At 36.3% G+C, this 12,725-nt stretch overlaps 1 protein-coding gene across 2 annotated transcripts; it reads left to right on the top strand.

Moving 5' to 3' along the window:
* The first annotated feature begins 213 nt into the window (after positions 1 to 213).
* Positions 214 to 5,740, top strand: si:dkey-26g8.4. Of its 2 annotated transcripts, none has more exons than XM_068224745.1 (8): positions 214 to 327; positions 3,471 to 3,606; positions 3,727 to 3,849; positions 4,174 to 4,326; positions 4,514 to 4,738; positions 4,928 to 5,096; positions 5,211 to 5,325; positions 5,411 to 5,740. In XM_068224745.1, the coding sequence occupies exons 2-8, from the start codon at positions 3,484 to 3,486 to the stop codon at positions 5,508 to 5,510; spliced, it is 1,008 nt and encodes a 335-aa protein (XP_068080846.1). In that variant the 5' UTR covers positions 214 to 327; positions 3,471 to 3,483; the 3' UTR covers positions 5,511 to 5,740. The 2 variants fall into 2 exon arrangements, with proteins under 2 accessions (XP_068080846.1, XP_003199634.1); XM_003199586.6 differs by lacking the exon at positions 214 to 327 and adding an exon at positions 3,244 to 3,270.
* The last annotated feature ends 6,985 nt before the right edge of the window (positions 5,741 to 12,725 follow it).

Here is a 12,725-nt window from a genome sequence, read left to right as displayed (position 1 = left end):
ATTGGCTTCATCACTCTCCTCAGGATCAGTGTAAGGTTTAAGTGAGGACACATGAAAGGTAGGTGCAAAACTGTAGTAAGAAGGCAGGTTGAGGCGATAAGTGATGGTTAATTTGGAGTGCACTGTAAACAATCCTGGGTGGATGTTCCTGGTGGAGAGTCATACCTCCAGGATGGTAAGTGGATTAGGTAGGCGGTGATGATTTGCGGTGTCAGTGTATCTCCGTACTGCCTGCAGAAGATGGACATGTGCTGAGTCCCATACCCTCTCTCTGAACCAGTGATCCACTGTGGGCACCTCTGAGGTTTCGCTAGTCCATGGAAACAGGTAAGGTTGTATAATACAACACATTGAAAAGGTGTTAGGCCGGTGGAGGTTTGACAGAGGGAATTCTGAGCATACACAGTCCAAGGCAGATACTGGCCCCAGGTGTTTTGATGCTGATGGCAGTACATACAGAGGTAACGGGAAATCTCTTGGATTTTACACTCGGTCTGTCCGTTTGTCTGAGGTTGGTAACCAGAAGATAGGCTGATGGTGGTGCACAGGATACGGAAGAACGCCCACCAGACCCTGGAGATAAACTACTACTATGAAAATGGTTGTGTAACCTTACAAATAAGTATCAATAGGGGGTTCAGGTGAATATATACGGGAGAGGGCATTGGCTTTTATGTTCTTGTGAACTGGCTGATAGGTGATGTTGAAGTCAAACCAGGCAAAGAACAAGGACCAGCGAGCTTGACGAGCATTTATGTGTTTGGCATTGCAAAGATATTGAAGGTTCTTATGGTCCGTTATGACCATGAAGGGGAATTGAGCTCTTTCAAGCCACTCTTCAAGGGCAAGTTTCATCGGCAGTCGCCAATGCCATAAATAGTACGCACACAGATGGAGTACGCTGGGTTCACCAGACCACTGCTGGGAGAGTACGGCGCCTACTCCGGCATAAGCTGCATCAACTTTCACTGTGAAGGGCAGCTTAGGATCCGGATGTCGGAGGTATAAAGGAAAAGCATGAAAGCAACTTTCAAACTCTCATTTGGAAACTTGTGAGCATTAGCCTCAATATAGAGAGCATTGTAGGAGAAAAACATTGCAGGAACTCGGATTGCCTGAGTAGCTCATGGGGCAAGCATGGGGGCATTCTCGTGATGACCACAGGAATGGCAGTGGTGCTCATGGGAGCGGAAGGTAGCGTTTGTCACATGGAATGTGGACAGCTTCTGGTTAGAATGGTGCTAGTCTCCATTAGCTGTGTATAGTGTTTCTTCAGTCGGGAATCCTGTCATAGTCACACAAGGAAGACAAAGATGGTTTTATATTTATGGGAATTTATTATAACTATGCAGCAGATGCAGAGAGATGAAGCAGGTATGTGATGTATCAGAGGGATATCCACAGAAGAAGATGAGAGGAAGAGGGAAAGAAGATGAGGTGAACCATCAAACTTTGATTCCAGCCAGTGAATGAGTGAAGGAGGTGATTATATCTAGTGTGTGATGATTGCAGGTGCGGGTAAATAGTATTCTGGTGATTGTTCACGGGTGTGGTGAGAGGTGGATGGTGAGGGAGAGTGGTGATTGGAGCAACAGGAAAGAGCCGAGAGTGTAACAACCACAGTATGCTCCAGAGTTTCATGTAATTTTGGGGGTTTCATTTTTAGGTTTTAGACTTCAACTGCAGTTCAGCAGTTTCACTTTCATTCAGGCACATTTCCTTAATTCTCTCACAACAAACTTTGAGGGATGAGTTTGAAGTAAGGACTGGTGGGAAACAGTTGTTTTAATGGAATTTGATACTGCAAACCAAATTTAAAGAAAACCTCCGCATTTCTCGAACAGCATTTGTGTTGGGTGATGGAGGGTGTGATGAGTCTCTTGGGATTCACTGTGTGTGTACTGTGTGTCCTTCGAGATTTGGGTGTCGGTAGTCCTGTACTGAATCAATAGGCCGAGAGGATAGTTTAGCATTTCAGAAAAAAAAACTTTTATGTTGATGCACCATCTAATTTAACTTAAATATCTTAATTGAAACATTCTTAAACTGCAACAGAAATGCATATGCATTCTAACAGTGGTGGGAAAACACTTGTTTTAAAACACATTTAAATATGCAGTAAACGCTTACAGGCAACTGAGCTGTTTTCTTTATTTGATATGATGATAACACTTAAAAATAAACTTTAATGTCAGAAAAGATTATGCAATGCTAAAAAAGTTCATGAGGATGTTAAACTGCTCAGGTAAAATAATCTAAAATTCAAGTTTATAAATTTTAAGTGGACTTAGGAAAGTTCTGTACCTTAACACCAACTATAACCTGGCCTTTAACACTCATTTTATTAGCCTGAAAGTATAATAACATCTAATTATTTTGTGTTTATGTCTGGTTTTGCTTTAAAATGTTTATTGAGTGAGTAACCAGCTTGCTACTTTTATTTATTTACTGGTTTATGTTTAAAAAAGATTAATAACAGATCAAACGGTAATTAAACAATTATAACTGTAGGGCAAACATACACATTCTTAAATGTGCAATGATGTTCTCTCTCCTGCAGCCAGAAAAGGATATGTATATATATATATATATATATATATATATATATATATATATATATATATATATATATATATATATATATATATATATATATATATATACTATAAAACTGGAAGTATTGTGTCTGCTAATTTCAGTCAGTCTAAATTATTAAATATATTTAGTAATTAGAATGAAAGTAATTAGCCCCTGATGCTATTTAAAAATGCTTAGTTTTCTAAATTTTGCTAAACTAATGCTTAGTTTTCTAAATGGACTCTGTGTTTTCTCTTGGATTATTTTCTGTCTAAGCATGTGGGATTGGTCAAACACACCCTTATGTGACAAACACAAACAATGATTAAAACAAACCTTAAACAATCTCTACATCCCCCAATCAAGCGTACCGTGTTCTAGTAATCTTTCCACTAGTGTATTGTAAATGTTTTTTTTACAATTTTTATAAACTGTGGTAATAACAAAACATTTCTGATTGCCTTAATCTTGTTACAGTCCACTAATAATATAAAGAATCACCATAGTCTATTGATGAATACTTGTGATGCTGGATCACATGACAAGATAAAGTTCTTGCTGCACCTGATTGGCTGTAAATTGACTAGTTTCATCATCAACGTCAGCCAATGAGAGACCGTCTCTATGTTCGGACAGGCTATAAAACACACTCAATTGTAAGCAATTGCAGTCAGTAAGGTTTGCTTGTGAAAGGTAAGTGTAAATCTTTCTTTTTTTCTTTCCTTCATAGGAGACATTGCTTGTATTATATTAATGTGACATTTACCTCAACTCACAGTAAAGTGAACTGCTTGTGCTGTTGCCTGTTTAAAGTGTTTTGTTAATGTTTATAAATTTTCTTTACATTTGCTTTAAGGTAAATTTTTTTTACTGTTATTGTTTTTTTCTGTTAGTCCTTCAGGCAGGATGATGTTTGCTTTGCTCGTCACGCTGTGCATAAGTGCAGTGTTTGCTGCTTCATCTATAGACATCCAGTTAGACGACCACTGGAACTCCTGGAAGAGCCAGCATGGAAAAAGCTATCATGAGGTGGGAAGACTGTAGTCTTTAGCCATGTATCAGCTTAACATGAATGAATGATGCAGTGCATGTGTTTATGTTGAACTGGTGCTTTGCAATAGCTGATACTGTATCTACTTTCTACTCCAGGACGTAGAGGTCGGGAGGAGAATGATTTGGGAGGAGAACTTGAGAAAAATTGAGCAACACAACTTTGAGTATTCCTATGGAAATCACACCTTTAAAATGGGAATGAATCAATTTGGTGACATGGTGAGCAGTTTAGTATTACAGTCAATTACAGTCATTTATTTCTCTATCTATATTGCTTTATACAATCCAAATGGTCAAAGAGAGAAAAAAAAACTATCAAAATGCAAGATTCATAAGTGTGAAACCAGATCAGAATGTTGTTTTGTTTATTAAATGATTCAATTACAGTCAACAACATCCTAGATTAGAGATTTAAGCCCTGTGTGCTTTAATGAATTTTCTGCAAAATTACTTTAACTCTCAATTTGAGGTGCTATCGATACCTTTTTAAAGTACTATTTGTAAGACTGTTTTATTAACATTTCACTACAATTTCTTTAATAGACAAATGAGGAGTTCAGACAGGCAATGAATGGTTATAAGCATGACCCCAACCGGACGTCACAGGGCCCGTTGTTCATGGAACCCAGCTTTTTTGCAGCCCCACAACAGGTTGACTGGAGACAGAGGGGCTATGTTACTCCTGTCAAAGACCAGGTGAGTTTAAAGTAACTGAAAACTGCAAATGTTTTATGCTAAATTAGGACCTATAGTTGCATCTATTACAATTGATCTATTTACAGTTGATCTGGTAAACCCAGTTTAACATATAAATGGCTATTAAATGTCAGTATGTGTATTTGTAGCTTTACTGTTTGGTGACTCTTCTGTTTTTTGGTTTTAGAAACAATGTGGATCTTGCTGGTCTTTCAGTTCAACGGGTGCCTTGGAAGGTCAGCTCTTCCGTAAAACTGGAAAGCTGATTTCTATGAGTGAGCAAAACTTGGTGGACTGTTCCAGACCACAGGGCAATCAAGGGTGTAATGGAGGCATCATGGACCAGGCCTTCCAGTATGTTAAAGAAAACAAGGGGCTGGATTCTGAGCAGTCATACCCTTATCTTGCAAGGGTAAGAATCATATTGTGACGGTTTCTGAGCAATGAAACATTTTCTTTTGAAGACATGGGATTAAACTGCTGTATTTGCAGATTGTGGAAAAATGTCATTTTAGTTTTTTAATCTCTTTGAATGAAGGTCATTAAGTATTTTAAGACTTCAATGTACCACTTTTTTCTTATTTTAACTTTGTGCTTGCAGGATGATCTGCCATGCCGGTATGACCCCCGTTTTAATGTCGCTAAAATCACCGGATTCGTGGACATCCCCAGAGGTAATGAGCTTGCCCTAATGAATGCTGTTGCTGCTGTGGGTCCTGTATCTGTTGCTATTGACGCATCACATCAATCCCTACAGTTCTATCAGTCTGGTAGGTGCCTGATATCCCTCAACTCTAGTTTTAATTCAGTATTTGCTAAAATTATTACAAACTTATTACTGAACTTACTCTGCCTTAACTCCTTTCTAATATTCTGATCTTTAGGCATCTATTATGAGAGAGCATGTACCAGTCGACTTGATCATGCAGTCTTGGTGGTTGGCTATGGTTATCAGGGTGCTGATGTTGCTGGGAATAGATACTGGATTGTGAAGAACAGGTATGATGCAAACAATCTTTAGTTTTGCGTGTACTAGCTTGATTGCATGTTTTTATATTTTATCATTTCTTTCAACTTTTTTTAGCTGGTCTGACAAATGGGGTGACAAAGGCTACATCTACATGGCAAAAGACAAAAACAATCACTGTGGCATTGCGACAATGGCCAGCTATCCCCTAATGTAAGGCCACTGGAGCCTTCTCTGCATTCTGAAAAAGTCACGTTTATGGTTTCTCTATTTTAATGTTTTTATTTCTTCTATTTTATCAAGTTGTTCTGCTGTTAGCGCTATGATAGTAGTATTTTAGGAAATTCCATTTTTCTTGTGTTTCATATATTTTTGTTTATCCAAGAATTTTGTACTGGATCTATTTGACCTGCAAATGGATAAATATTAAATATTCTGGCATGGCAATCTCAAGTCTGTACTGTGTTTATTTGCACTTCATGTAGAAATGCCATAAATATTAAATGTTTTAAAAGTGTTTCTTACATTAGACCTGTGTTTAATTTAATGGAGCAGATTAAGACTAAGCTATTCTGATTATGTAATACAATTCTGTATAACCGGATCAAATTACCACAAAAAATCTAAAGGTATAAATCTCAGAATTTAACAATATTGTTTTGATATGCATTAATGGTAACAGTAAGTATTTGCTTGTTAGTTAAAGAAAATACAGTTTTTCATTGGTTATAGATAGTTTATGGTGCATTAACTAATGTTACCAAACATGAATTTGGTTGTTAAAAATGCATTACACTGTAAAAAAAAAAAAAAACAAAAAAAAACCTAATTTTACAAAAAATATCTCTAAATTTTTTACAGTAAATTTTTGTCATTTAAAATTATATTCAAAACTTAGTAAAATGACAATCTCTCTGAATTAACATTTAACTGTCATTTTAGGGACTTTATCATTAAAGACAGAATTACAGCAATTTGTTTTATACAATAAAATTGCCATATTATTTACAGTATTTTTTTTCCTGTTTTTTAAAGTATATTTAAAATTACGTAAAATTAAAGTAATAAATTGTAATTACTTGCTCTGTAAAAAAAATAAATAAATAAAAATCGTAAAAAAGGTCTAATGACTGGCAGCTACGGCTGCCAAACAAAAAACATAAAATTACGGAAAAATTTCTTTGTTGAAATAAAGTGCACAATATAACTCATAATAATGTTTACAAAAAAACACTTTATTTTACAGACTTTTCCTCGATCATTATAACCAAATCTGTTCAAGTAAAGTTACACTAAGTTTTTTTTTTTTACAAAGAAATTATTTATTTAGTTTATTTATTTATTTATTGTTATTATTTATTTATTATTTATTTAGTTATTTTACAGACTTTTCCTAAATTATTATGATAAAATATGTTCAATACAGTTACACAATAAGTGTTTTACAAAGAAATACTGTTATTTTACAGACTTTTCCTATTTTATTTTGATCAAACACCATCAATAAAGTGACTGGACTTAAAGTTCAAGAGAAAACAATGTTATTTAAAATAATTTTCCCTAAATCATTACGATTAAGCAAATGCCAAGCTTTATGAAAATGCCAAGACAAGCTCAGGGTCATAATTTAACAGTTTTATTTTGGATCATAAAGTCTGGAAAAAACAACATGCGAAATACAACTGATTAAAATTCTAATAAGTTAGATAGAAAATAAGTTATTTTCTTGAGGAAGACCAAAATCCAGCCAGGAGGAGGGAAAAAAACAGAGCAAAAAGTCTTTTGGCAGTCTTCAACTGTAAACAGTGCTGGCAGAACATATTCCCAGCAGAGGGTGTCCCTTTCGTGATCCTCAGACAAAAAAAAGAAAAGCAAAACAACAGCCAGAATAAAGTCACAAACTATAACAGAAATTCAGCAGTCCTGAAGATGCAGCGAAACAGAAAAGCCAACTGGACTGACAGAGAGAGGGAACGATGTCACATTTGACATTGTGCATGTGCCGGGTAAACAGCTCATAACTGCTGACACATTATCAAGAGCCGCAGTAAAACATACATTTACGCAGGAGGAGAAACAGGAAGAGGAGGAAGTAAAGGTGTTTGTGGATGCAGTGATTCAGGCCCTCCCAGCTACAGAGACACGGTTGACTACTATAATTAAGAATCAGAAAGCTGATCCTATTTGTGGAAAACTCATCTAATACTGTGAGACTGAGTGGCTGATGAAACATGATCTTCAACCTGAGTTGGGAAACAGAAAATCTTACTATTGCTGGAGAGCTACACCTCTGGGGCCAAAAAATAGTAATTCCTCATTGCATAAGGCAGGAGGTCCTCCATAACATACACGATGGTCACCAGAGTATTGTCAAATGCCGAGTCAGAGCCCATCAGGCCGTATGGTGGCCAGGACTGTCTGTTCACATAAGTCAGTTGGTGGAGAACTGTACTATACTGTATGTTCACAGAGTAGAGCAGAACACAGAGAACCCTTGCTGATTACCCCAGTGCCTGAAAGACCCTGGAAGCGAGTTATTTTTCTGGGAAAAGACTACATATCTCCTGGTTGTGGACCTTTTTTCATGCTACCTTGAAGTAGCCAGCTCAATGTACTGATACTGTAATTGTAGCACTATAAGATGTGTTTAGTCGCCATGGAATTCCAGAGACTGTTATGTCAGACAATGGACCACAGTATAGCTGTGCACTCTTTAAGAATATTGCAAGTGACTATGGGTTTGCAGTAGTGCTTTCAATCGATTAAAAAAAGTTAACTAATTAATCGCACCTTTTTTCAAAAAATTAATCGCATTTAAAATACTGAAACTTGTAATTTTGGCTATTTAAAGGTAAAATTAATGTAAACACAAGACAAATACTATTTAAATTCAAAATATAATTGTTATTAGAATTTTTGTCTAACTTGTAACACAGATTTCTTCACGAAAACAACATACCCACAATAAACCATCAAGATCCTGGCTTGACAGCCATATTTATTACAGAAATTAAAACACAGGCATGTTAATGAAATTTGAATTTCAAAACCAATAAAAATCCCAATTTCAATGCCAATAAAAAAAAACAAAAAAAAACAATGATTTCCATGTTGGATTCTAAGTGGACTGCAAAAAAATTCAAAATACAGGCATTACAGATATGAAAAATGGAAAATTATAATAATAAACTATTGAATACAAACAGTTGCACTCATTGTAAAGTTTTATTGCTGTGAGTTGAGAACATTAATTATAAAGTAGAAACAATTTTGCTTAATCCTCCTTTACATTCATCCAGTTGCTAAGACTAGGAGTATCCCGCAAATGCACAGAGACTCCCGGATGCCCGCAAATGAATGATAATCTCTCGCAAAGCGGTCGTTAAATACATTGCACACCCCTCTCCCCCGCATCCCTCCTAGCTCTTCAGGTATGTCACGCGCAACTCACCCCCCACCGTCCTTCAGGTACATCTCGCGCACACGCCCCTATTCAGATACGTCGCTCACTCCACCCCTGACACCCCTCAACGGGCCTGACACAGACACACACAACGCGCTGGAGCGACTGCCTTCAGATTTAACACACATGATCGCGTTCATCAAATTTGCTTAAACTAAGCGTTCTTAAGTATTACTGTATTTCACAAGGATTCTGACACAACAACGCGAAGCATACGCTTTCGTTGCGTTTAATAAGGAAACACGCTAAACTTGGAGGGCTCATGCTGAAAGGCAGAGTAATGCCCTGTCTTGGACAGCTCGCTACTTCACCAGAGACTTTCTGAGTACATGTACATAAGACACCAATACTCCGATTTTAATATGATTAAGATTATACTCTTATTAAAATTCTACCATGTAGCCTAAGCAGTTATTTTATTACCTTTAAAGGAACACTGAGTCACGAAATGCGGAGGATTTTCTTTCTGTTCGCCATGCGGTATCAACTTACAACAGATGTCGAAAGTTAAAAATGAAACACCTGAAATTGCATAAAACTCTGGATAACCTGTGATGCAACTAAATGTTTTATACTGGAACTTGCCTTCAAAAAGTGCTTCCTTGGTCTTATCCACATTTTTTTGCATGTTGAACACACCTCCACGAAAACAGGAAGTAAAAAAAACCCTGCAACTGCCTTAATTGCGTAAATTTTTTTAACGCGTTAATTATTTAAAATTAATCGCATGCGTCAACGCACTAATTTTGACAGCGCTAGTTTGAACACATTACTAGCAACCCGAGATACCCACAAGCAAATGGAGAAGCAGAGCGTGCAGTGGCAACAGTAAAAGGACCATGAAAAGGAGGCGGAGAGAAAACAAAAGCTTTTCTGACATATCAGGCTATGGCTCTATATAATGGCTACTCTCCAGCACAACTTCTCATGGGGAGGAGTACCTTGCACTTCATTACCACAGTTTCCAAAGATTTTAAAACCTCGATGGCCAAATATCAAGGGGTTCAGGAAGTGTGAGAGGCGAGCAAAAGACAAACAGCGATGCTGGTGTGATATGCGCCACCGAGTACGTCCTTTGCCAATACTGAAACCTAGACAAAGTGTGGGGCTGCCAAGAGAACAATCTCAAGGGACAGTCATGAGTCCAGCGGTAACACCAAGATCCTACATCATACACACTGATGAAGGACTGCTGAGGAGAAACCGCACTCATGTGCGGGCAATGCACCCAATGCAACATCAAGAACTCACTGAACCCAGAGACACAACCCTTGACACAGGTAACACCGAAACTCATATCTATCCTGTAAGAGACAAGGATAGGTCCAGAGAGTCTCATGTAACAAGTTCAGGCAGAGTGTCACGACCCACCTGAGCGTTTGAGCTTGTAAAGAGGATAGAGGTATGTTCAAATGAAAAAAAAGTAAAAAGAAAAGAAAGTTGTTTGCTTGAGTTCAAGCTCATATTTAGAGATGATGTCACTTGTAGTGGAATGTTTGTTTTTAAAAGTAAATGTTAGAAGAGGGTTCCAACTTAAAAGGGGAGGTGTACCATAAATGATACATTGGAAGCGGAACGTATGAATGAATGATGTTGTTCAAATCTGTAATGTGGTAACACAGTGGTCATGACGTCAGTTCCTGAGTAAACAAGACAGAGTGAAGCAGCTCTCATGTGTCCAACTGTTATTATAAAATAGTGTACGAATACACACACGCACACACGCACGCACACACACAGTCGGAGGATCATTATGAACTGATTACATGGACTTTAAGAGCAGTTTTGTAAGTCTTTTAATATGGTTACTGTGAACATTATGATGCGTTTCTCTTTTTTGCCTTGCTTTATTTTTTAATTGTTTACGTTATTTGCTGCCAGGACTGACCATTTGCCTGTTATTTGATCATGACTCTGGATTCCATGCATACATCTATTTGCCCCTGTGTTGAAAGTTGCTTGCCTGGCCATCTCATTGCCATGTGTAATAAACCTGCATTTGGATCTGCACTCCTTCATATTAAAGTTCTATTTCATTTTTCATCAAGATTTGGAACTGAATCATTCAATATAACTTAAACCTCTACATGTTTTACAGAAATACTATTCAATGAAATGTAACAACTAGTTTTTAAAGTTGTGAGAATTTAAATCAGTTGTATTTCGTATGTTGTTTTTTCCAGGCTTTTTTGATCCACAATAAAACTGTTAAATTACGACCTTGAGCATGTCTTGGCATTTTATTTAAGAAGTTTGATCGTAATGATTAAGGGAAAATTCTTTTAAATAACATTATTTTCTCTTAAACTTTAAGTGCAGTCACTTTATTGATGGTGTTTGATCATAATAATCTAGGAAAAGTCTGTAATATAACAGTGTTTCTTTGTAAAACTATAATTTTGTAACTTTATTGATCAGATTTGATCATAATAATCTAGGAAAAGTCTGTAAAATAACAGTCTTTTTCTGTAAAAATTTTTAAATTATAAATATCTGTAATTTATTATTGTTATTATTTTTTTTGCACTTTATTTCAACAAAAAAAATTGACCGTAATTTTGTGGTTTTTGTTTGGCAGCTGCCAGTCATTTGACCTTTTTTTTTTACAATTTTTTTTACAGTGTAGTAAATGCTGAACTATGATCAATAAATGCTGTAAAAGTATTGTTCATAATTAACGTTAATAAATGTATTAACTACCATCTAATGAAACCTTATTGTGAAGTCTGACCCCATTACTTATCATTTTAGCTTGTCAGTACAAATGTGTAATGCTAATCAAGTGTAATTTGCCGGTTAACCCATGCAAAAATAGTTTATCTGAAGATAATTTCAACAAATCAAGGCTAGACGTGACCAAATGAGTAAGCATTTTAAAATCAAGGCTAGACGTGACCAAATGAGTAAGCATTTTTTTTTTCTTGAAGTAGAGCTGTTTAAACTCTTCATGTGTGTTTGGAGGACATAATTGTAGAGACCTTTACTGTGTATACTGAAGTTTCAAACGGGGACATAAAGAGATTGTGGTGTGTATTTTAGTTGCCCTCGAAGTCTGATTCAATGGAAAATTCAGCCTGTAGCTTATTACATTTTACAGTTGAATTCCTTTAAAACCATTTACAATAAAGGGAGTTATTTATCTTAAAACAGTAATTAAATTCCTTTATTATCTATCCTAAAACGTGTTTTGTTATGCTAATTTTCCCCACTTTTTATCAGCATGTTTTTTCAGTAATTTTTCAGCAATTTAGATTCATGTTTCAATGACCCCCTCATGGTTGAATGAAATGTTCAAACAGTAGAGAGTAGCAGTGTGTAAACTGCATATAGATGAGTAAATTCTGTCAATTTTGTTGAATTATTCCTTTAAAGGGCTAAACACAGTAAAAAAGGTGGAAAACAACCCAAACACAATGAAACAGAGAGCCTGTCTCAAATACCACAGTATGATGATTGAGCCGGTTGTGCTTTTTTTGCTATTCTACTTGCAGCAAATCTACCTGATTTAAAGTCTACAAACCGGGACTCCTGTTGTGTGATTGATGCATCCTCATTTATAATTGTGCACACTGCAGCTGTGGTGATTCCAGCAGTCATGAATCATGTAGTTCAATATACTATGAAAATGCAGTGTATCACTTACTGCTTCTTGAAGTGCAGTTCTATCACAGAGTTAGAACAGATCTTTTAATCCTGGTTTCTTCGCAAATCCTGTCTTGTTTATATGCATTAATATCACTCCAACATAATTGTGGACACACTATACCAACACACGTTTGACAAACAGCTTCCAAAAATTGTTTTTGCATCATAGACGCTCTTTTACAAAATGTCTCTAAGTATATTATGGACTTTGGTATGCGTGTTAATGATGTGGTGCGAATGACCAAATTTGCATAAAGCGCCGCTAATGAGCATGTTGCACGAATTGCTCAAGATGGAAAATCTGAACTTTAGCAGACATTCATG

Source organism: Danio rerio, chromosome 12 (genome assembly GCF_049306965.1).
Source record: "Danio rerio strain Tuebingen ecotype United States chromosome 12, GRCz12tu, whole genome shotgun sequence".
Classification (NCBI taxonomy): Eukaryota; Metazoa; Chordata; class Actinopteri; order Cypriniformes; family Danionidae; genus Danio; species Danio rerio.
The sequence above is the reverse complement of the archived record's forward strand: the minus strand, read 5'-3'. Positions and strand labels throughout refer to the sequence as shown.

Excerpts from the sequence above, each read along its gene's own strand:
- si:dkey-26g8.4 (XM_068224745.1), top strand. The coding sequence starts at position 3,484 with ATGATGTTTGCTTTGCTCGTCACGCTGTGCATAAGTGCAGTGTTTGCT. Across the intron at positions 4,327-4,513 it reads TTACTCCTGTCAAAGACCAG|AAACAATGTGGATCTTGCTG; the intron begins GTGAGTTTAAAG and ends TTTTGGTTTTAG. Across the intron at positions 5,097-5,210 it reads CCTACAGTTCTATCAGTCTG|GCATCTATTATGAGAGAGCA; the intron begins GTAGGTGCCTGA and ends TCTGATCTTTAG.